Raw genomic sequence first — 24,814 nt, forward strand, 5'->3', positions numbered from 1 at the left:
GAAGGGCCAAATGGCCTCCTCCTGCACCTATTTTCTATGTTTCTCTGTTAATAACATGAATAACGTTTAGTGCAAGATTAAGCCAGTAAAGTCCAATCAAAGATAGTCCCAGGTTCACCAGTGAGGTAGATAGCAGCACATAGCGAGAAGGCATGAGCTTTTTGGGCAACTTGGAAGCAACATTAGGCGATTGTCTGAATAGCAAGCAGACTGCAGGGATACAGGTTCTCGGCATCGACACTCCCATTTGTCCGCAGTGCTTGCGAGAGATTGTCGACAGTGCTAACGATTGATGTTGGAGCTGGGAGCAAACAGCTGTTGATTCGATGATTAGTGTTTCATCTCTAACCTTTGGACTATTACAGGAATATTTATCCACCTTAACAGCATCGGTCACTGTGTTGACAGCGAGCTTGAGGGTAAGGTCTGATTGTGTGTGTGTGTGAGACTCCCTTTCTTTCAGGTTTTTCTTCCGTTGCAGAAGCACCTTCCGGTCTTTTTGTACCGACCGTAATCCTTAGCTGGTGACATCTTTCACATGTTTGATGCCTGTAACGAACAACGTTAATTGCAGTCTTTTCTCGTGGTTGTGCGTTAACCCTTTCATTACCGCAGAGAAAGCATTTTCATTATCTCTCGTTTCTCTTTTTTCCCCTGGCTCTCAGTCTGAAGGAGGGTCTCGACCCATAACGTCACCTATTCCTTCTCTCCAGAGATGCTGCCTGACCCGCTGAGTTACCCCAGCTTTTTGTGTCTATCTTTGGTGTAAAGCAGCATCGGCAGTTCCTTCCTACATTTTTCATTGTCTTTGTTCCCCTGAAATTGGCATTCTGATCCTTGCCAATTTGTTCAGACTTGATGTTTATATATTCAGAGAGGTTTAGTTTATTGTCAAGTGTACTGAGTTACAGTGAAAAGAAAAGCTTTTGTTGCGTGCTAACCAGTCAGCAGGAAGACAATGCATGATTACAATCGAGCCGTCCACAGTGGACAGATACATGATAAAGGGAATAACGTGAATAACCTTTAGTGCAAGAGAAAGCCAGTAAAGTCCGATTAAAGATAGTCCGAGGGTCTCCAATGAGGTAGATAGTAGTTCAGCACCGCTCTCTGGTTGTTGGTAGGATGACTCAGTTGCCTGATAACAGCTGGGAAGAAACTGCCCCTGAATCTGGAGGTGTGCGTTCTCACACTTCTGTACCTTTTGCCCGATGAGAGAGGGGAGAAGAAGGATGCGACTCCAGTCCTTGATTATGCTGCTGGCCTTGCCGAGGCAGCGTGAGGTGTGGATGGAGTCAATGGAAGGGAGGTTGGTTTGTGTGATGGTCTGGGCTGCCGGCCTTGCCGAGGCAGCGTGAGGTGTGGATGGAGTCAATGGAAGGGAGGTTGGTTTGTGTGATGGTCTGGGCTGCTGGCCTTGCCGAAGCAGTGTGACGTGTAGATAGAGGCAATGGAAGGGAGGTTGGTTTGTGTGATGGTCTGGGCTGCTGGCCTTGCCGTGGCAGTGTGACGTGTGGATGGAGTCAATGGAAGGGAGGTTGGTTTGCGTGATGGTCTGGGCTGCTGGCCTTGCCGTGGCAGTGTGACGTGTAGATGGAGCCAATGGAAGGGAGGTTGGTTTGTGTGATGGTCTGGGCTGCTGGCCTTGCCGTGGCAGTGTGACGTGTAGATGGAGCCAATGGAAGGGAGGTTGGTTTGCGTGATGGTCTGGGCTGCTGGCCTTGCCGAGGCAGTGTGACGTGTAGATGGAGCCAATGGAAGGGAGGTTGGTTTGTGTGATGGTCTGAGTTACGTCCACAATTCCCTGTATTCACTTAAATATGATGTGGGCTTCTGGTATTGTCAAAACATAATAAACCGAAGAGAGAATGATCTATTGTACTTGAGTTTGAGCTGATTGCATCTATAAATGAACTGGTATCATCTGATTGGTTTGGATAGCATGCAGAACAAAGCTTTTCACTGTACCTCGGTACATGTGACAATATGAACCTCAACCTTTTTGGATGGGAATCCATTGAATGTGCACCATTTGTCTCACAGTAGTGTATTTAATAAAAACACTAATGTGTAAGATCTCAGACATTACTACTAAGGAATTGAAGTAACAGCATTCATAAGAGGCCCAGTTATATCTTAAAAATACACAAAGAACTGGAGTAACTCAGCGGGCCAGGCAGCATCACTGGAGAACTTGGATAGGTGATGTTTCGGGTCAGGACCCTTCTTCAGACTATTCAGACTAAGCCAGAAGTCTGGAGAAGGGTCCCGACCTGAAATGTCACCTGTGCATGTTCTCCAGAGATGCTACCTGACCCGCTGAGTTATTCCAGCACTTTGAGTCTTTTTTGTTTGTAAACCAGCATCTGCAGTTCCTTGCTTCCTTCGAAACATAGAAAATAGGTGCAGGGGGAGGCCATTTGGCCCTTCGAGCCAGCACCGCCATTCATTGCGATCATGGCTGATCATCTACAATCAGTAACCCGTGCCTGCCTTCTCCCCATACCCCTTGATTCCACCAGCCCCTAGAGCTCTATCTAACTCTCTTTTAAATTCATCCAGTGAATTGGCCTCCACTGCCCTCTGTGGCAGAGAATTCCACAAATTCACAACTCTCTGGGTGAAAAAGTTTCTTCTCACCTCAGTTTTAAATGGCCTCCCCGTTATTCTTAGACTGTGGGCCCTGTTTCTGGTTCCTCATTTATATCTTTAGTTTAGTTTAGCTTGGAGATAGTGCGTGGAAACCTACCCTTCGGCCCGACTGAGTCCGCACCGACCAGATCTATCCTACACACACGAGGGGACAATTTACAAATTTTACCAAAGGCAATTAACCTACAAACCCGTATGCTTTTGGAGAGAGGGAGGAAACCGGAGCACCCAGAGAAAACCCACGTGGTCACAGGGAGAACGTACAAACACCGTACAGGTAGCACCCAGAGTAAGGATGGTAGGTCAGGGGCTGTAACGCAGCAACTCAACTGTGCCACATGCCTTGCCATAACCTGAGTGAAATATCCCATAAACAACAAGAAACCATAATCCTCAGAAGCTTTCACAAAATCCGGCATCTTAAATATTGATTCCTGGGATGGCAGGACTTTCATATGAAGAAAGACTGGATAGACTCGGCTTGTACTCGCTGGAATTTAGAAGACTGAGGGGGGATCTTATAGAAACTTACAAAATTCTTAAGGGGTTGGACAGGCTAGATGCAGGAAGATTGTTCCCGATGTTGGGGAAGTCCAGAACAAGGGGTCACAGTTTAAGGATAAGGGGGAAGTCTTTTAGGACCGAGATGAGAAAACATTTCTTCACACAGAGAGTGGCGAGTCTGTGGAATTCTCTGCCACAGAAGGTAGTTGAGGCCAGTTCATTGGCTATAATTAAGAGGGAGTTAGATGTGGCCCTTGTGGCTAAAGGGATCAGGGGGTATGGAGAGAAGGCAGGTACGGGATACTGAGTTGGATGATCAGCCATGATCATATTGAATGGCGGTCGGTGCAGGCTCGAAAGGCCGAATGGCCTACTGCTGCACCTATTTTCTATGTTTCTATGTTTCTATATCTGTTAGGTTTGTTATTTAATATCCCAAAATCAGTAATCTGACATTAAAAAAGAATACGATGTAGTTTGCAATTTGAGCATTATTCATTTTTAACTCTTCATGACTCATGCTATCAAACAGGATATTTCAATATTTTCATCTTCAAAGAAAAAAAATGAACAGCAAACATTGACCGCAAAGTGGTAACAGTTTCTTGGCTTGAGGACGGCAATCCATATTTTAGTTTCTTTTAATCTTCTCATCCACTTGCTATTAATTAAATACTCTGCTTGCTTTCGGCCCTTGTAGCCCTACCCTCTAATTAATCCCAGACGATGTCCTACCTCCTGTGAAAGTTGAAAAGGCTGAAGTAGGTGTCTCGACCCGAAACGTCGCCCATTCCTTCTCTCCAGAGATGCTGCCTGACCCGCTGAGTTACTCCAGCATTTTGTGTCTACCTTCTACCAAACACCGACTGCTACCGAAGACCCCAAACTCAATTTCTAAATTTGTGTCTATGCTGTGTCCATCTTAGATTGCGACATCTAAGATAGACGCAAAATGCTGGAGTAACTCAGCGGGACAGGCAGCATCCCGGGAGAGAATGGAATGGGTGACGTTTCGGGTCGAGACCCTTCTTCACACTGAGTCTGAAAAGGAAACGAGAGATATAGACGATGATGTAGGGAGATATGGAATAATGAACGAATGACATGCAAAAATGGTAACGATGATAAAGGAAATAGGCCATTGTTAACGGTTTAGATTTAGATTTAGAGATACAGCGCAGAAACAGGCCCTTCGGCCCACCGGGTCCGCGCCGCCCAGCGATCCCCGCACACTAACACTATCCTACACCCTCTAGGGACAATTTTTACATTTGCCCAGCCAATTAACCTCCATACCTGCACGTCTTTGGAGTGCGGGAGGAAACCGAAGATCTCGGAGAAAACCCACGCAGGTCACGGGGAGAACGTACAAACTCCGTACAGACGGTGCCCGTAGTCAGGATCGAACCCTGAGTCTCCGGCGCTGCATTCGCTGTAAAGCAGCAACTCTACCGCTGCGCCACCGTGCCGCTAGGTGAGAACGAGAAGCTGGTGCGACTAAGGTGGGGGAGGGATAGAGAGAGAGGGAATGCAGCGGTTTCTTGAAGTTAGAGAAATCAATATTCTTACCGCTGGAGTGTAAGCTGCCCAAGCGAAGTATGAGATGTTGTTCCTCCAATTTGCATTTAGCCTCACTCTGACAGTGGGGGAAGCCTAGGACAGAAAGGTCAGTGTGGGAATGGGAATAGCAACCGGGAGATCAGGTAGGTCCAGGCGGTCAACATGTTAAACTAATTTCTTACCCTCAATTCAAAGTGGAAGTGGGTTAACATGGATTAGCAGTTTAATTTAATGCTCTTTAAATTTAAACACCATTATTGAAAGCTGACCCCTGTTCTACCAAGGTTACCACCACATCAACGTCGTTGAGTTTAGTTTATTGTCACGTGTTCCGAGGTACAGCGAACAGCTTTTGTCCACCCAGCAATGATAATGCATGATTACAGTCGAGCCGTCCACAGTGTACGGACACAGGACAGAGGGTGTCACGTGCCGTGCAAGATAAAGGCCGGTGTAGTCCGTCCGCTTAAAGACAGTTCGATAGTCTCCAATGAGGTAGATGGGAGGTCAGGACCGCTCTCTAGCTGGTGAGAGGACGGACCGGTTGCCTGATAACAGCTGCGAAGAAACTGTGTGCCTGAATCTGGAGGTGTGCGTTTTCACACTTCTGCACCTCTTGCCTGATGGTAGAGAGGGGAAGATGGGAGTAGTCCAGGGTGAGACTGGTCTTTGATGATTCTGCCGGCTAATCAACAGGTTTATATTCACTTGTGTCACTGATGGCACATTGTCAATGGCCACAATAACATGGATGGTCACCTGTGGTGGACTATTGCCTGCCAGGGGTCTATTTTATTGCCTGTCAGGGGTCTCTGGTCTGTGGCCATTCCCCATTTGCTTGCCTGTGTGACATTTCTGTGGACTCTTACACCTCAAAGCTGTCTGAGCTCTCTGGAATGTGTTGCCGTGTAAATGCCCCAGAGTCCTGCGGATTGAGCAATAACATAGGGTTATGTCATTCTCCGTATTAAAAATATCCACTGACTTGTCCTCCACAGCCCTCTGTGGCGATGAATTCCATAGATTCGCCACCCTCTGACTAAAGAAATTACTCCTCATCTCCTTCCTGAAGGAACGTCCTTTTATTCTGATGCTGTGACCTCTGGTCATAGACTCTCCCACCAGTGGAAGCATCCTCTCCACATTATGGCGCAGCGGTAGAGTTGCTGCCTCACAGCGCCAGAGACCCGGGTTCGATGCTGACTATGGGTGCTGTCTGTATGGAGTTTGTACGTTCTCCCCGTGACCACGTGGGCTTTCTCCAGGCGATCTGGTTTCCTCCCACATTACAAAGACGTGCAGGTTTGTCAGTTAATTGGCCTCTGTAAATTGTCCCTAGTGTGCAGGATAGAGTACGGGTTAGTACTATGTGTTAGAGTACCAGTTATGTTGATTAGCACGGGTGTCAGAGGTTACGGGGAGAAGGCAGGAGAATGGGGTTAGGAGGGAGAGATAGATCAGCCATGATTGAATGGCGGAGTGGACTAGATGACCCAATTGGCCTAATTCTGCTCCTATCACTTGACTTTATGACCATACGATAGAGCTAGTGTATGGGGATCGCTGGTAGGTGTGGACCCGGTGGGCCGAAGGGCCTGTTTCCGCGCTGTATTTCTCAAGAAGTCTATAGACTAGTATGGCAGTCCCTTGTTAATAGTGACAGCGCATTGTTACCCATTGATAGGGGACTGAATCACGAATATTTCTCGTCTGGAAAGGCATTCTGAACACAGAAGCATTTTGCTTATTGCGATAGATGTACATGGAAGAGGATGGGAGAGAGCTGTTATTGGAATTACGTCCGGTGTATGAGAACTATCTAATACAGCGTGGAAACAGGCCCGTAGGTCCAACTTATCCACACCGACCTGTATATAGATGACATGCTCCATCTACACTAGACCCACCTGCTTGCGTTTGGCCCATATCCCTCTAAACCATGTACCTGACCAAATTTTGTTCTTAAAAGTTGTGATAGTGCCTGCCAATGGTCAATTTGTAGCTCTAGTTTACAACCATAGACTGTTAACCTTCAACTTGAGGAGTTTTTATACTTTCCCTTAATGTTCACCATCATCTGGATGGGGTTAACCCATGATGGGCGTTTGTTGGCACTGGGCCTGCACTCGCTGGAGCTTAGAAGAATGAGGGGGGGCCTCATTGAATCGTACAGAATAGTGAAATGCTTGGATAGAGTGGCTATGGAGAGGATGTTTCCACTAGTGGGAGAGTCTAGGACCAGAGGATATTAGCTTCAGAATAAATGGACGTTCCCTAAGGAAGATGAGGAGGAATTTCTTTGGTCAGAGGGCGATGAATCTGTGAATTCATTGGCACAGACGGCTGTGGAGGCCAAGTCAATGGATATTTTTAATACGGAGATTGACAGGTCCTCGATTAGTACAGGTGTCAGGGGTTATGGGGAGAAGGCAGGGGAGTGGGGTTGAGAGGGAAAGATAGATCAGCCATGATTGAATGGCGGGGTAGAGTTGATGGGCCGAATGGCCTAATTCTGATCCTAGAACTCATGAACCTTCCGCACCTCTTTTATCCTTGCCTCACACTTCCATTCTTACTCTGCTCTGGTGCAATTCAGAATCCCATTGCTCTTTCTGCAATGAAACGAAGGTGCAATTTTTTAAATATTAAAAATTAAGATAAGATGCTTGCTTTTTGAAATTTGTGATAGGACAGACAAAGCACCTTTGGCCGTCAACGGTTCCTGGCAGTCTGTTGAACGGCAACTGTGGCGCAGCGGTAGAGTTGCTGCCTTACAGCGAATGCAGCGCCGGAGACTCAGGTTCGATCCTGACTACGGGCGCCGTCTGTACGGAGTTTGTACGTTTTCCCCGTGACCTGCGTGGGTTTTCTACGAGATCTTCGGTTTCCTCCCACACTCCAAAGACGTGCAGGTATGTAGGTTAATTGGCTGGGCAAATGTAAAAATTGTCCCAAGTGGGTGTAGGATACTTGTTAGTTTGCGGGGATCGCTGGGCGGCGCGGACCCGGTGGGCCGAAGGGCTGTTTCTGCGCTGTATCTCTAAATCTAAATCTAAATCTAAAAAATAAATCTAAACCTGTCTTGTTGCCCAGTGATGCAGAGAGAATTAAGGACTCATGTTGTGTATGACAGGAATTTTCATGATCTCATTACATTTTGGACATATGAGGGACGATGTTTGTTCTCCGAAACGTTGTTGATCTCATCACGTTCGCTGTTGTGCGGTTGGATCTTCAGTCTAGGAATCGTGCGTCAACGAGGCAGTGACTACACCACAATATCCTGCTTCTCTGGGTAACATGTTCATCCATAACGATGGCCGGCTGGTAGGTCACTGTAGAGTCAGACAGCACGGAAACAGGCCCTTCCGCCCACTTTCCCATGCCGACCAGGATGCCCCATCTCCTCTCGTCCCACCTGCCCGCGATTTAATGCTGTAAAGAGAAGGGGCATTTAGGTTAGGTTAGGTTAGTTTAGTTTAGAGATACACCGTGGAAACAGGCCCACCGGGTCCATGCCGATCAGTGATTACCCCATACACTAGTTCTGTCTAAAACACCATGGACAATTTTACTGAAGCCAATTAACCTACAAACCTGTTTGACTTTGGAAAGCGGGAGGAAACCGGAGCACCCGGAGAAAACCCACTCAGTCACTGGGAGAACGTAGGAACTCCGTACAGACAGCACCCGTAGTCAGGATCGAACCTGGGTCTCTGGCGTTGTAAGGCAGCAACTGTACCGCTGCGCCACCGTGCAGCCAAATAATGCACAAGCAGTTTAGTGTTGTGGTTATTTGGAACTTGGGAACAAAAAGAGGCCATTCAGGCTGTCGAGACTATTCTGAACTACAATTGGACGAGACTGTGGTCTCAAGTAGGGTTCGATCCTCACTACGGGTGCTGTCTGTGTGGAGTTTGCACGTTCTCCATGTGACCACGTGGGTTTTCTCCAGGTTCTCCGGTTTCCTCCCACATTCCAAAGATGTGCAGGTTTGAAAGTTAATTGTCTTTTGTAAATTGTCCCGAGTGTGTGTAGGATAGAACTATTGTCTGGATGATTGATGGTCGGCTTGGACTCGATGGGCCGAAGGGCCTGTTTCCACACCTTATCTCTATATTCAACTGAACTAAACGATTGTATCTTCAACACAGTAAAACATCCAAGCTGCTTCATCGGGGCACAATATATCAGATCAAAATGATCATTAATAATCCAAAATGTAAACTCTTCCTGCAAATGTTGTATATTCTGCTGTTTTATTCAGACACCAGAATGTAATAATATATCTTTGTTTCCGCTACTTCAGCTTTTAAGTCATAATATTTCAAAGATAGAAATCAACGGCTTTATGAAATGAATGTTTAACGTTATTGTAGGAATTCTCTTGACAGCTGACTGGCATGCATTTGGCAAGGAACCTTTCATTTCCATGCCTCTTGGATTTCAGTGTTGGCATCGTGGTACCAAGGGCAAATGTGTTGCCGGCCCTGATTCATTCTGGCCTTTTCCTACCTCCAGTTCTTCCCCCCCTCCCCTGCCCCCATCCTCCCAATTTTCAATTTGAAGAAAGGTTCAGACCCAAAGCGTCACCTGTTCCTTCTCTCCAGAGATGTTGCCTCAGTTTGTGTCTAGCAAGAGCAAACATAGAAACACAGAAAATAGGTGCAGGAGGAGGCCATTCGGCCCTTCGAGCCAGCACCGCCATTCATTGTGATCATGGCTGATCATCCACAATCAGTAACCCCCGTGCCTGCCTTCTCCACATACCCCTTGATTCCACTAGCCCCTAGAGCTCTATCTAACTCTCTTTTAAATCCATCCAGTGAATTGGCCTCCACTGCCTTCTGTGGCAGAGAATTCCACAAATTCACAACTCTCTGGGTGAAAAGGTTTTTTCTTAGCTCCACAGATTCAGATTCATTCATTGTCATGTGCCCCGAGGTACAGTGAAAAGCTTTTTGTTGCGTGCTGACCAGCCAGCGGAAAGACAAAACATGATTGCAATCGAGCCTTTCATAGTGAACAGATACATGATAAGGGAATAACGTTCAGTGCAAGGTAAAGCCAGTCCGATCAAGGATAGTCCAAGGGTCTCCAATGAGGTAGATAGTAGTTCAGCACTGCTCCCTAGTTGTGGTAGGATGGTTCAGTTGCCAGAGAGTTTAGCATGGCACCTTTCATGCCCAGGGTAACAGCCTCAAACATTCAATGCAATACCTTTAACTAAAGCACTGTCAATGGCCATCTCCAAGCCATTATATTTTTTTCTTCTTCATCTCTAAAGTTCCTTGGTGCAAAGATATCATATCAGCACGGATCCACTGCTGCCCACGCCTCAAGCATTGTTAAAAATTTATCAGACAGAAAGTCTCACCTCAATTCCATTAGCCCACATCACCAGTAGAAATCCAATTAAAATCAAAAGCCATCGTGTCCAAAGTTGGAGCTGTGGGTGGAATGCCATTCCGGGGAGAAGATTCTTGTCAAGTTTGAAGGAGGATTGTATTTATCCTGGGGTGGGAATGCCCACGGCACATTATTAGGTCCAATTCCTACAGCCCCAAATCGTATCAAGTTGAAAACGTTCTCCATAGAAACGCTTCACTCGACTCGACAAAGGGAAGGTGCTGCCCCCTGCTGTTCCTCCCTGTTTCTCCCTCCAGGGCTGACCAACTCAGTGTGGTGCATGGTGTTTTGAAGTCATACCCACCCCAGCGAATGTCTAAAGAAGGGTCTCGACTCGAAACGTCACCCATTCCTTCTCTCCAGAGATGCTGCCTGTCCCGCTGAGTTACTCCAGCACTTTGAGGTTTAAGCCAGCATCTGCAGTTCCTTTATACTCACATCAGTTTAGTCTCTTGTCACGTGTACCGAGGTACATTGGAAAGCTTTTTTTGTTGCGCGCTATCCAGTCAGTGGAAAGACCACACAGGATTACAATGGAGCCGTCCACGGTGTACAGATACGAGATCAAGGGAATAACGCGTCGTGCAAGGTAAAGTCCGATTAAAGATAGTCCGAGGGTCTCCAATGAGGTAGATGGGAGGTCAGGACCGCTCTCTAGTTGGTGACTGGATGGTTCAGTTCAGCTGGGAAGAAACTGTCCCTGAATCTGGAGGTGTGCGTTTTCACCGCTTGCCTGATGGGAGAGGGGAGAAGAGGGAATGGTAGGAGTGCCAACTATCTCACTCTCAAATACAGGACAAGGTGACGTCACCGCCCCGTGCCCCACATGACCTCACCCACCCAGCGGCCACGTGCTCCCGCTCCACCAATGGCGGCCGCCCAGACCAGGAGGCGGGTTACTATGCAACCTCCGTTAGGCGGTGCCCGGGCCTCGGGACCTAGCCTGCCCGGAGCAAAAATGTCGAATACCTAGAGTGTCAGGACCTAAACTGTTGGGACCTACAGCTTTGGGGCCTACAGTGTCGGGGCCTACAGCGTCCGGGCCTACAGTGTCGGGGCCTACAGTGTCGGGACCTACAGTGTCGGGGCCTACAGTGTCGGGGCCTACAGCGTTGGGGCCTACAGCATCCGGGCCTACAGTGTCGGGACCTACAGTGTCGGGGCCTACAGCGTCCGGGCCTACAGCGCCCCCCTGGTCTACAGTGCCCCCCGGGCCTAATATGGGGCAAGGGTGGTCCCGTACGGGACAAACCAATTTATTAGCCCAAAATCGGGATGTCCCGGCTAATACGGGACAGTTGGCAACCCTAGGGAGTGGCCAGTTTGTGACTGGTCCTTGATTATGCTGCTGGTGAGGCAGCGTGAGGTGTAGATGGAGTCAATGGAAGGGAGGTTGGTTTGTGTGATGGTCTGGGCCCCGTTCTCAACTCTCTGCAATTTCCTGAGGTCAGTGCTGCAAATGGAATAAACGCGGTGGAAGAAGCAGCCTTGGATGACGGGAGTGAAGTTTGCAGTTGGGCAGCACAGTCTTGCGGTCACTGCTGAGTCTGTTGGTGGAGGACATTTGAGAGGGATGTCACGTGACCACACCTACCGCCGTAGTTTAGAGATAGGGCGTGAAAATAGGCCCCGCGGCCCACCGGGTCTACGCTGATCACCGATCACCCCTTCACACCAATTCTATGTTGTCGCACTTTTGCATCCACTCCCTCAATAGACAATACAATAGACAATAGGTGCAGGAGGAGGCCATTCGGCCCTTCGAGCCAGCACCGCCATTCAATGTGATCATGGCTGATCATTCTCAATCAGTACCCCGTTCCTGCCTTCTCCCCATACCCCCTGACTCCACTATCCTTAAGAGCTCTATCTAGCTCTCTCTTGAATGAATTCAGAGAATTGGCCTCCACTGCCTTCTGAGGCAGAGAATTCCACAGATTCACAACTCTCTGACTGAAAAAGTTTTTCCTCATCTCCGTTCTAAATGGCCTACCCCTTATTCTTAAACTGTGGCCCCTTGTTCTGGACTCCCCCGACATTGGGAACATGTTTCCTGCCTCTAACGTGTCCAAACCCCTTAATAATCTTATACGTTTCGATAAGATCTCCTCTCATCCTTCTAAATTCCAGTGTATACAAGCCCCTCCTTACGGAACGAGCTGCCAGAGGAGGTAGTTGAGGCAGGTGCTACAACAACATTTAAAATAACATTCAGACAGGTACATGGATAGGGAAGGTGTCGAGGTAGGTGGTACTCATGTAGATGGGGTGTGTTGTGTGGCAATGGCATGTTGGGCCGATGGGCCAGTTTCTATTCTGTGCGACTCTGACTCTCTGATTCTACACACTAGGGGTAATTTGCAGAGGCCGATTAATCTACAAAGCCAGCACGTCTTTGGGGTGTGGGAGGAAACCAATGCAGTCACGGGGAGAACGTGCAAACTCTGTGCAGACAGCACCCGAGGTCGGGATCGATCCCGCGTCTACGATCGATCCTGGGTCTCTGGCGCTGTGAGCCAGCGGCTCTACCCACTACACCACTGTGCCGCCAGGAGCTAAACTGCTTTAATTTAATATAATTGCACACGGTAAATAAACATAGCACAAAAAGTAAGGAAATTTGTGTTTGGTAGATTATTTCTTGGTTGTAACAATGCTTCTTGGCAATAAATCTTATACCGTTGGAAAGCCTGTTTATTTCCCTTTTAAATGGTGCCACATTTGTAAGGAACATGCATTTGTGGGATGAGCAGCAGAGCTGAGTATATGGGTTGCGCCCATGAAAAATTTGCCAAATCTTCTCTGCCAATGCCAAACAGCTTATTCTGCTGTTGCTATTGACTCTTGTTTTGAGCTTCTGGTACCCCCAGGTGCTGACAATCAGGTGCCTGGGACCGAACTCTATCCTCCAAGATGACAATGCTCGCCCCCACAGAGCAGGGTTTCTCAGACTACCTCCAGAATTTGGGAGTGGAGAGGATGGAATGGCCTGCCAGCAGTCCTGACCTCAACCCCATTGAACACTTGTGGGATCAGCTTGGGCGTGCTGTTTGTGCCAGAGTGACCAACACAACCACGTTGGCTGACTTGCGACAAATGCTGGTTGAAGAATGGGATGTCATCCCACAACAGTGTGTGACCAGGTTGGTGACCAGCATGAGGAGGAGGTGCCAGGCTGTTGTGGCTGTGTATGGTTCTTCCACACGCTACTGAGGCTCCTGTTTATTAAATTAATAAATTGTTAAATTGCCAATATGTCTTGTTTCTTCAGACTTCAATCATCCAATCCACCAAACAACACCGAACAAGAGTCAATGGCAGAATAAGCTGTTTGGCATTGGCAGAGAAGATTTGGCAGATTTTTCATGGGCGCAACCCACATACTCAGCTCTGCTGCTCATCCCACAAATGCATGTTCCTTACAAATGTGGCACCATTTAAAAGGGAAATAAACAGGCTTTCCAATGGTATAAGATTTATTGCCAAGAAGCATTGTTACAACAAAGAAATAATCTACCAAACACAAATTTCCTTACTTTTTGTGCTATGTTTATAAAAGGCCTCCCACACCACAGACTTGTGGCTCTGCTAAATTGAGGGCAAGCGTTATGCGTGGATTTGTCTGTACAGGATGGAGCATTTAATTCTGCTTTTCAAAGACTTGGAATTTAAATATGCGTTTCGACTTCTACTTAAATGTACACGGTTTCGCTGGCACGTTAAGGGGTGACCTCCATTAGTGTTGTGCAGTTAGTTTTTGCCTCACACAATCGTGTTTCAGCAGATGTTGGCTTCGACCCCAGTTGATCTCGGTTCTGCTGGTGTCAGAGAGCCATGCGGAGAGGCAAGAGAGGCCGACACTCCACAGCACACGAGCGAGAGGTTGGAAGCAAGCTAAAACAAGAATGCCTCTTTAGTATAAGAAGATAACTGCAGATGCTGGTACAAATCGAAGGTATTTATTCACAAAATGCTGGAGTAACTCAGCAGGTCAGGCAGCATCTCAGGAGAGAAGGAATGGGTGACGTTTCGGGTCGAGACCCTTCTTCAGACAATGGGTGCCGTTTCGGGTCGAGACCCTTCTTCAGTCTGAAGAAGGTTCTCGACCCGAAACGTCACCCATTCCTTCTCTCCCGAGATGCTGCCTGATCTGCTGAGTTACTCCAGCATTTTGTGAATAAACGCCTCTTTAGTTTAGTTTCGTTTAGAGAAACAGCGCAGAAACGGGCCCTTCGGCCCATCGAGACAGCACCGACGAGCGATCCCCGCACATTAACACCATCCTATACACACTGGGGAACAATTTGCAATTATACCAAGCCAATTAACCTGTAAACCTGCACGTCTTTGGAGCGTGGGAGGAAACCGGAGCACCCAGAGAAAACCCACGCAGGTCACGGGGAGAACGTGCAAACTCCGTACAGACAGCACCCGTGGTCAGGATCGAACCCGGGACCCTGGCGCTGTGAGGCCGAAACTCCACCGCTGCACCACTGTGCCACCCCATCATGTTTACTGTTGTTCTTAAAAATAAGCTGCCCGAGACCTTCAGCTTGACCAGGCCCGACATCAGCACAAAACGTGCAATTAGTCGCAATCAAATGCACTCTGTACAGAAAGCCAATTAGCCTTCAATTCTAATGGTTGTGGTCTTGCCTTCACTAAAACCATATAGAGTACAGATTCACAGCTGGCAAAGAAAAATATTTTGCCACACTAAGAGAACTTCACAGGAATATTTATATTTTAACACTATTGTCAGATTTTGTTTTCATTTAAATATAATCTTGAAAAAATTCAAATACAAAGATCCATAATTTCTGCTCATGTATCCCACCGAATGCACAATTCCATTTTGAGTCCCTAGACTTTATTTTAGCCTTGAGAGATACAGCGAGGAAACAAGCCCCTTGGCCCACCGAGCCCACGCTGCCCAGCGATCACCCTGTACAATAAGAAAATAACTGCAGATGCTGGTACAAATCAAAGGTGTTTATTCGCAAAATGCTGGAGTAACTCAGCAGGTCAGGCAGCATCTCAGGAGAGAAGGAATGGGTGACGTTTCGGGTCGAGGCCCTTCTTCAGACTGATGTCAGGGGGGCGGGACAAAGGAAGGATATAGGTGGAGACAGAAAGACAGTGGGAGATCTGGGAAGGAGGAGGGGAAGAGAGGGACAGAGGAACTATCTAAAGTTGGAGAAGTCGATGTTCATACCGCTGGGCTGCAAGCTGCCCAGGCGAAATATGAGGCGCTGTTCCTCCAATTTCCGGTGGGCCTCACTATGGCACTGGAGGAGGCCCATGACAGAAAGGTCAGACTGGGAGTGGGAGGGGGAGTTGAAGTGCTCGGCCACCGGGAGATCAGGTTGGTTAACGCGGACCGAGCGCAGGTGTTGAGCGAAGCGATCGCCGAGCCGGCGTTTGGTTTCGCCGATGTAAATAAGTTGACGTCTGGAGCAGCGGATGCAATAGATGAGGTTGTAGGAGGTGCAGGTGAACCGGTACAATAACTCTGTCCTACATGCTAGCGGCAATATTTTTATCGAAGCCAATTAACCTGCAAACCTGCACTTCTTTTGGAGTGTGGGCGGAAACCGGTGCACCCGGAGAAAACCCACGAGGTCCCGCCCGGGGAGAACGTGCAAACTCCGTACAGACAGCACCCGTAGTGAGGATCGAACCCGGGTCTCTGGCGCTGCGAGGCAGCAACTCCAACGCCGTGGCGCCCAAAATTGTTGTCTAGACATAAGTAGTGATACAGCCATAGATAGACACAAAAATCTGGAGTAACTCAGCGGGGTCAGGCAGCATCTCTGGAGGAAAGGAATAGGTGACGTTTCGGGTCGAGACCCTTCCTCAGCCACGATGTCAGAATGCCAACCGATGACAATCCAAAAAGGCTGTAATTGTGACTCAGCAGTCTCCTTCTTTCGTGTCCATCCGTGCTTCAAATGTTACATCGCTGTCATCGTCTGTCCTGAAAAGGGGGCAAGCTTCTGGCCACAATCAGTGGGAGCCATCACTTGTACAGTAGACGATGGTGGTAGCAGAATTAGCTCAGGACACTTCTAGTTTCCAGCACCCGACGTGGACCCTTCTGCTATAGGGCCGACTTAGCAGTGCATTTCAATCAGGAGGCACTTTGCATTGTGCCTCGGCCCTGTTGTGCAAGGACTAGAGCAACTGGAAGCTTTGGATTACTTCCAGTGAAAAATATTTGTCTAATTTAATCAGAACCACCAAAGTGGAATTGCAGCCGCTAAAGCATTGTGCGCCATTCCAACATAATTAAGGATTTTCAGTTTGGTTAAATTCACTTAGACACATCACGTTCGATCATGTAATAGGCTTTAGTTTAAAGTGGAGGAGCGATGGAATAATTCATAACAAAACACAATATTGTGATGCAAGGGCTGACTTGATTTGCTTGAACAATACCAGGTGGCCAGTAGAGTTGCTGCCTCACTCTCAGCGCCGGAGACCCGGGTTCGATCCTGATCTCGGGTGCTGTCCGTGTGGAGTTTGCACGTTCTTATTTTGTTTCGTTTAGTTTTGTTTATTGTCACGTGTACCGAGGTACAGTGAATAGCTTTTGTTGCGTGCTAACCTGTCAGCGGAAGGACAGTACATGATTACAGTCGAGCCATCCACTGTACGGATATATGATAGAGGGGATAACGTTTAGTGCAAGATAAAGCCAGTAAAGTCCGATCAAAGATAGTCCAAGGGTCTCCAATGAGGTAGCTAGTAGTTCAGGACTACTCTCTAGTTGTGGTGGAATGGTTCAGTTTAGATTTAGATTTTTAGATTTAGAGATACAGCGCGGAAACAGGCCCTTCGGCCCACCGGGTCCGCGCCGCCCAGCGATCCCCGCACATTAACACTATCCTACACACACTAGGGACAATTTTTACATTCACCCAGTCAATTAGCCTACATACCTGTACGTCTTTGGAGTGTGGGAGGAAACTGAAGATCTCGGAGAAAACCCACGCAGGTCCCGGGGAGATCGTACAGACGGCGCCCGTAGTCAGGATCGAACCTGAGTCTCCGGTCCTGCATTCACTGTAGGGCAGCAACTCTACCGCTGTGCCACCGTGCCGCCCGTTGCCTGATAACAGCTGGGAAGAAACCGTCCCTGAATCTGGAGGTGTGCGTTCTCCCTGTGACCACGTGGGTTTCCTCCAGGCGCTCCGGTTACCACCCACATCCCCAAAACGTGCAGGTTTGTTGGTGTAATTGGCCTTTGTAAATTGCTCCTAATGTGTCGGGAGTGGATGAGAAAGTGGGATAATATCGAGCAGCATGCAAATGTGACACAATCACCAAACCCTCTGGGCCTGCACTCGCTGGAGTTTAGAAGGATGAGGGGGGGGACCTCATTGAAACTTACCAAACAGTTTCAGTCTGTCATCCATTGGAATCTGTGGATACATGGGCTGTTTTACATTCAGTTTTTAATTGTTAGGTTCGAGAAAAGAATTAAAAGTGGTCTCTCATATTTGAATTTTACTGTTCAGGAAAATCCTTGCAAGTTATTGATTGATTTAGCTTTACCTTGTAACAATAGACAATAGACAATAGGTGCAGGAGGAGGCCATTCGGCCCTTCGAGCCAGCACCGCCATTCAATGTGGTCATGGCTGATCATTCTCAATCAGTACCCCGTTCCTGCCTTCTCCTCATACCCCCTGACTCCGCTACCCTTAAGAGCTCTATCCTTAAGAGCTCTAACTTATGGGTTTAAATGGTACTTTATTGCCACATGTACCGAGCTACAGTGAAATTCATTTATGGATACAGGTCAGTGCAAGTGTTTGCCGACACTGGGCCTGTACTCGCTGGAGTTTAGAAGGATGAGGGGGGACCTCATTGAAACTCACCGAATAGTTTCTGTCTGTCATCCACACTATTACATAGAAACATAGAAAATAGGTGCAGGAGTAGGCCATTCGGCCCTTCGAGCCTGCACAGCCATTCAATATAATCATGGCTGATCATCCAACTCAGTATTCCGTACCTGCCTTGTCTCCATACCCCCTGATCCCTTTAGCCACAAGGGCCACATCTAACTCCCTCTTAATTATAGCCAATGAACTGGCCTCAACTACCTTCTGTGGCAGAGAATTCCACAGACTCACCACTCTCTGTGTGAAGAAATGTTTTCTCATCTCGGTCCTAAAAGACTTCCCCCTTATCCTTAAGCTGTGACCCCTGGTTCTGGACTTCCCCAACATCGGGAACAATCTTCCCGCATCTAGCCTCTCCAACCCTTTAAGAATTTTATATGTTTCTATAAGATCCCCCCTCAGTCTTCTAAATTCCAGCGAGTATAAGCCTAGGCTATCCAGTCTTTCTTCATATGAAAGTCCTGCCATCCCAGGGATCAATCTGGTGAACCTTCTCTGTACTCCCTCTAAGGCTAGAATGTCTTTCCTCAGATTAGGAGACCAAAACTGCACACAATACTCCAGATGCGGTCTCACCAAGGCCCTGTACAACTGCAGCAGAACCTCCCTGCTCCTATACTCAAATCCTCTTGCTATGAATGCTAACATACCATTCGCTTTCTTCACTGCCTGCTGCACCTGCACGCTTGCTTTCAATGACTGATGCACCATGACACCCAGGTCACGTTGCATCTCCCCTTCTCCCAATCGGCCACCATTCAGGTAATACTCTGCTTTCCTTTTCTTGCCGCCAAAGTGGATAACCTCACATTTATCCACATTATATTGCATCTGCCATGCATTTGCCCACTCTCCTAATCTATCCAAGTCACTCTGCAGCCTCCTAGCATCCTCCTCGCAGCTAACACTGCCACCCAGCTTCGTGTCATCCGCAAACTTAGAGATGTTGCATTCAATTCCCTCGTCCAAATCATTAATATATATTGTAAATAACTGGGGTCCCAGCACTGAGCCTTGCGGTACCCCACTAGACAATGCCTGCCATTCCGAAAAGGACCCGTTTATTCCTACTCTTTGCTTCCTGTCCGCCAACCAATTCTCTATCCACCTCAACACTGAACCCCCAATTACAGGGCGATTGTAACAATACCAAAAAACTCATTCGACACCTGAGGTTACAGAATGGGAAAATCCATGCATGTGGATTAGTGCCATTGCAGAATACACAGATGGGTATATAAAAACGACATAAAACGCCATCTGTCAGGCTTCTGAACGGTCCTTCTATAAGCCGAGGGTACTGTCCGATTCACCTCCACCCCACGGACTTGGTCAAAGGGAACTGGTGCGCTACAAGGCTGACAACCAGTTGAGTTGGGTTTAGAAGGATGAGGGGGAACCTCATCGAAACCTGCCGAATAGTGAAAGGCCTGGATAGAGTGGATGTGGAGAGGATGTTTCCACTAGTGGGAGAGACTAGGACCAGAGGTCGTAGCCTCAGAAATAAAAGGACGTTCCTTTCGGAAGGAGATGAGGAGGATTTTTTTTAGTCAGAGGGTGGTGAATCTGTGGAATTCATTGCCACAGAAGGCTGTGGAGGCCAAGTCAATGGATATTTTTAAGGCAGAGATTTTTGATTAGTACGGGTGTCAGGGGTTGTGGGGAAGCAGGAGAATGGGGTTGGGAGGGAGAGATAGATCAGCCATGATTGAATGGCGGAGTAGACTTGATGGGCCAAGTGGCCCAATTCTGCTCCTGTTGCCTATGACCTTGTGAACTATATTCTGCACGTATATTCCCCTCTGGAACAACTTCTGCCCTTCTGTTTATCAGAAGACTGAACGGTTCTTCCATAAGCTAGGATGCAGTCCCGATTAAATCTTGGGAGCGTGGGAGGAAACCGGGGCTCCCAGAGAAAGCCCACACGGTCACAGGGAGAACATGCAAACTCTGCACAGACAGAATCCATAGTTGGGATTGAACCCGGGTCTCTGGCGCTGTAAGGCAGCAACTCTACCACTGTGTCACTGTGCAATTCCAACTAATCTGTATTAATTTTATAATTAAATAATTATTATATATTTAATATGGATATTATATAACATTAACAGTGTTGTCAATGTTATATAATATCCATATTAAATATATAATAATGCTGATAATGTTATATAATATCCATATTAAATATATAATAATTATATAATTATAAAATTAATACAGATGTATTCATCAGTTCATTATATAATATAATAATATTAGAACATATATAGTAACAGATAGTATTTATTCCCTAATACATATAATATCTATATTAATTACATAGTAATTATTATATAATAATCATAATAATTAATGTAGATATTATATTTATTAACCAGTTCATTATATAATAATATTATAACATATACCGTAACATATCACAATAATTAATTTGCAATACATATAATATCTATATTAATGATACAATAATTATTTTATAATAATTATAATAATAAATATAGGTAGACACAAAATGCTGGAGTAACTCAGCGGGACAGGCAGCATCTGTGGAGAGAATGAATGGGTGACGTTTCGGTTCGAGACCCTTCAGATATATGTATTAGTCAACTCATTATATAATGTATCTCAAAATGCTGGAGTAACTCAGCAGGTCAGGCAGCATCTAGGAGAGAGGCCCACCGGAAATTGGAGGAACAGCACCTCATATTTCGCCTGGGCAGCTTGCAGCCCAGCGGTATGAACATCGACTTCTTCAACTTTAGATAGTTCCTCTGTCCCTCCCTTCCCCTCCTCCTTCCCAGATCTCCCTCTATCTTCCTGTCTCCACCTATATCCTTCCTTTGTCCCGCCCCCCCTGACATCACTCTGAAGAAGGGTCTTGACCCGAAACGTCACCCATTCCCTCTCTCCTAGATGCTGCCTGACCTGCTGAGTTACTCCAGCATTTTGTGATACCTTCGATTTGTACCAGCATCTGCAGTTATCTTCCTACCCGGCTCATTATATAATTGTCTGTATGAATGAATGAATGAATAAGTTTTATTGGCCAAGTATGTGTATACACAAGGAATGTGCCTTGGTGCTCCGCTCACAAATCACAACACAAACATACAGTTATATAATATCTGTGTTAAGCTGAAAAGTTGAACTTTTGAATAAAAGGCCAACATGCAGAAGCTGCCCTGTTATGGGGGGTCACATTGCAATTGGGATTGCTGTGGGGGGGAGTTTCCGTTGAAATCCAGTAGTCTGCTCGGGTTACAGATCTGGTGATTTATCGAGTGGGGATTTTTGGGAGCTTGGGATTATTCATCACACGGTTTCAGAATACTCCATCAAATTCTCTACTGCTCCGAGACCATACGACTGTGCCCCGCGATAAAGTCGTTTGTGATTGTATCTTACTGAGATACGCTCAGTTTCAGTTTACTTTACTGTCACGGGTACCGAGGTACAGTGAAAAGCTTTTGTTGCGTGCCATCCAGTAATGGGCGGCACGGTGGCGCAGCGATGGAGTTGCTGCTTTACAGCGCTTGCATCACCGGAGACCCGGGCGCCGTCTGTACGGAGTTTGTACGCTCTCCCCTTGACCTGCGTGGGTTTTCTCCGAGATCTTCGGTTTCCTCCCACACTCCAAAGACGTGCAGGTATGCCGGTAAATTGGCTTGGTGTAAGTGTAAGTTGTCCCGAGTGTGTGTAGGATAGTGTTAATGTGCGGGGATCGCTGGTCGGTGCGGACTCGGTGGGCCGAGGGGCCGGTGCGGACTCGGTGGACCGTTTCCACGCTGTATCCCTTAGCTAAACTAATCTGAGATCAACAGGTTTTTCCAGCTGTTATCAGGCATCCATCCTCCCACAACCAGAGAACAGTCGTGAACTACTATCTACCTCTTTGGTGACCCTCGGACTATTCTTGTGTAGGAAAATAACTGCAGATGCTGGTACAAGTCGAAGGTATCCCAAAATGCTGGAGTAAATCAGAAGGGTCTCGACCCGAAACGTCACCCATTCCCTCTCTCCTAGATGCTGCCTGACATGCTGAGTTACTCCAGCATTTTGTCATACCTCGGACTGTTCTTGATCGGACTTTACTGGCTTTACTTTGCACTGAGCGTTATTCCCTTTTCATGTATCTACACACGGCAAATGGATCGATTGTAATGTGTTGTCTTTCTGCTGACTGGACAGCAGGCAACAAAAGCTTTTCACTGTACACGTGACAATAAACTGAACTGAATTGAGGGTAAAAGTGATGGCTTAAAAAACCCCTTCTAAAATGAACCAGACTGTAGAATCGGAACAGAAAACTCCACGGATGGTTCTTGCATCAAGATCTTCTCGACTAGTGAGCAAAAAAGCATTCTGTGAATCAGGGAGGTGTAAATTACTAATGAGTATCTGAGCGTGAAGAAGGGTCTCGACCCGAAACGTCACCCATTCCTTCTCTCCTGAGATGCTGCCTGACCTGCTGAGTTACTCCAGCACTTTGTGAAATAAATACCTTCAATGAGTATCTGAGAGTAATTAGCAGTGATTGCAGCTTAGCTGTCGTTAATGTGGAAAGCATTAAAAAGAAGTCTTGGATAAGTGTTGCTGTGGGTTAGTTTAATGAGGTGATATATAAGAAGGAATCAGGGCCAGTTTAGAAAACACAAGAGACTGCAGATGCTGGAATCTTGAGGAAAACACTCAGTGCTGGAATCACTCAGTAGGTCAGGCAGCACCTGTGGAGGGAAATGGATAAGCAATGTTTCAGTGGGTACAAGGAACTTCAAACTTCAGAGATACAGCATGGAAACAGGCCCTTTGGCCCACCAAGTCCCCGCCAGACACTAATAGTACCCTACACACTAGAGGCAATTTACTTTTTTTTCACCAAAGCCAATTAACCTCCAAACCTGTACGTCTTTGGAGTCAAGGTCAGAAGCGATAGGAGTAGAATTAGGCCATCCGGCCCATCAAGTCTACTCTGCCATTCAATCATGGCTGATCTATCTCTCCCTCCTAACCCCATTCTCCTGCCTCCTCCCCATCACCTCTGACACCCGTACTAAAGTGGGGGAAAACCGGAGCACCTGGAGAAAATCCACGCAGTCACAGGGAGAATGTACAAACTCCGTACAGGCAGCACCCGCGGGCAGGATCAAACCCGGGTCTCTGGCGCTGTGAGGCAGCAACTCTACCGCCGCGCCACCGTGACACCCTGCGGATGCTGGCTTACAATAAAAGGACGCACAGTGCAGGAGTAACTCAGCAGGTCAGGCAGCATCTCTGGAGATGACGTTTCAGGTCGGGACATTGCTTTAGAATTTTCAGGTTGGGACCCTTCTTCAGAAAAGCCCCATTCCAAAACGTTGCCTATCCATTTCCTCCAGATATGCCGCCTGACCCGCTGAGTTCAAGAGAGAGCTAGATAGAGCTCTTAAGGATAGCGGAGTCAGGGGGTATGGGGAGAAGGCAGGAACGGGGTACTGATTGAGAATGATCAGCCATCATCACATTGAATGGCGGTGCTGGCTTGAAGGGCCGAATGGCCTCCTCCTGCACCTATTGTCTATTGAGTTACTCCAGCACTTTGTGCAATTTGCTCAAGATTCCGGCATCTGCAGTTACTTTGGTCTAACATTGGAAGGGGTTCACCAAAGTCCCCAACTATGATGGATGGAGTACTTGATATAGTTTACCTGAGTTGTCACTTTCTTAAACATGTTTAGTTTAATTTAGTGTGGAGATACAATGCAGAAACAGGCCCTCTGGCCCACTGAGTCCGCGTCGACCAGCAATCCCTGCACAACAACACTATCCTACACACACTAGGGACAATTTACATTTACACCAAGCCAAAGACGTACAGGTATGTAGGTTAATTGGCTGGGCAAATGTAAAAAAAATGTTCCTAGTGTGTGTAGGATAGTGTTAATGTGCGGGGATCGCTGGGCGGCGCGGACCCGGTGGGCCGAAGGGCCTGTTTCCGCGCTGTATCTCTAAAAAAAAAATCTAAATCTAATTAACCTACAAACCTGCACGCCACGGGAGTGTGGGAGGAAACCGAAGATCTCGGAGAAAACCCACGCACATGGTCACGGGGAGAAACTACATGCAGACAAGCACCCACGGTCAGGATCGAACCCGGGTGTCCGGCGGTGGTGAGGCAGCAACTCTACCGCTGTTCCACCGTGGAGATTGACCGCGAATCCTCCTAGCTATTCTGCTGTGAAATCCTATGTCAAACTGGCAAAGAAATGACAAAAGTAAACCCAGTTTCTTCAAAGCGCTCTGCAAAAAAAAAAATGACATGACCAAGTTTCTGCCGAAAGTCATATTCCTGTGTTCTTTCCCTTCAAGGCACAACGAGATCTCCTCGCGATGGTGAGATTCCTGGCGTTGACTACAACTTCCTCACTGTGAAGGAGTTCTTTGACCTCGAGGAAGGGGGCGCTCTTCTGGAAGTTGGGACGTATGAAGGTAAATGGTTTGCAATTAAATATCTTCCACACACGCACAGCTTAACACTAACTGCACGTTGAGCCTTATCTACAACTTCGATGCTCACTCTGAAACCATCACCCCACTCTTCCGGCTTTTAGTTCGGTTCATTATCAGTGTGAAATAGAAAACGATTTACATATAGTTATTCACAAAATGCTGGAGTAACTCAGCAGGTCAGGCAGCATCTCGGGAGAGAAGGAATGGGTGACGTTTCGTGTCGAGACCCTTCTTCAGACTGATGTCAGGAGGACGGGACAAAGGAAGGATATAGGTGGAGACAGGAAGATAGAG

At 47.2% G+C, this 24,814-nt stretch overlaps 1 protein-coding gene across 10 annotated transcripts in view; it reads left to right on the forward strand.

Moving 5' to 3' along the window:
- The window catches only part of magi1b (membrane associated guanylate kinase, WW and PDZ domain containing 1b), a 369,840-nt gene that overhangs the window by 230,825 nt on the left and 114,201 nt on the right, over positions 1-24,814 (forward strand). For all 10 annotated transcript variants that reach the window (XM_078414550.1, XM_078414547.1, XM_078414545.1 and 7 more), the window contains exon 3: positions 24,380-24,499. In XM_078414550.1, the coding sequence (XP_078270676.1) occupies positions 24,380-24,499 (120 nt within the window). The remainder of the gene's footprint in view (positions 1-24,379; positions 24,500-24,814) is intronic.

The sequence above is a fragment of the Rhinoraja longicauda genome, chromosome 17 (assembly GCF_053455715.1).
Source record: "Rhinoraja longicauda isolate Sanriku21f chromosome 17, sRhiLon1.1, whole genome shotgun sequence".
Classification (NCBI taxonomy): Eukaryota; Metazoa; Chordata; class Chondrichthyes; order Rajiformes; family Arhynchobatidae; genus Rhinoraja; species Rhinoraja longicauda.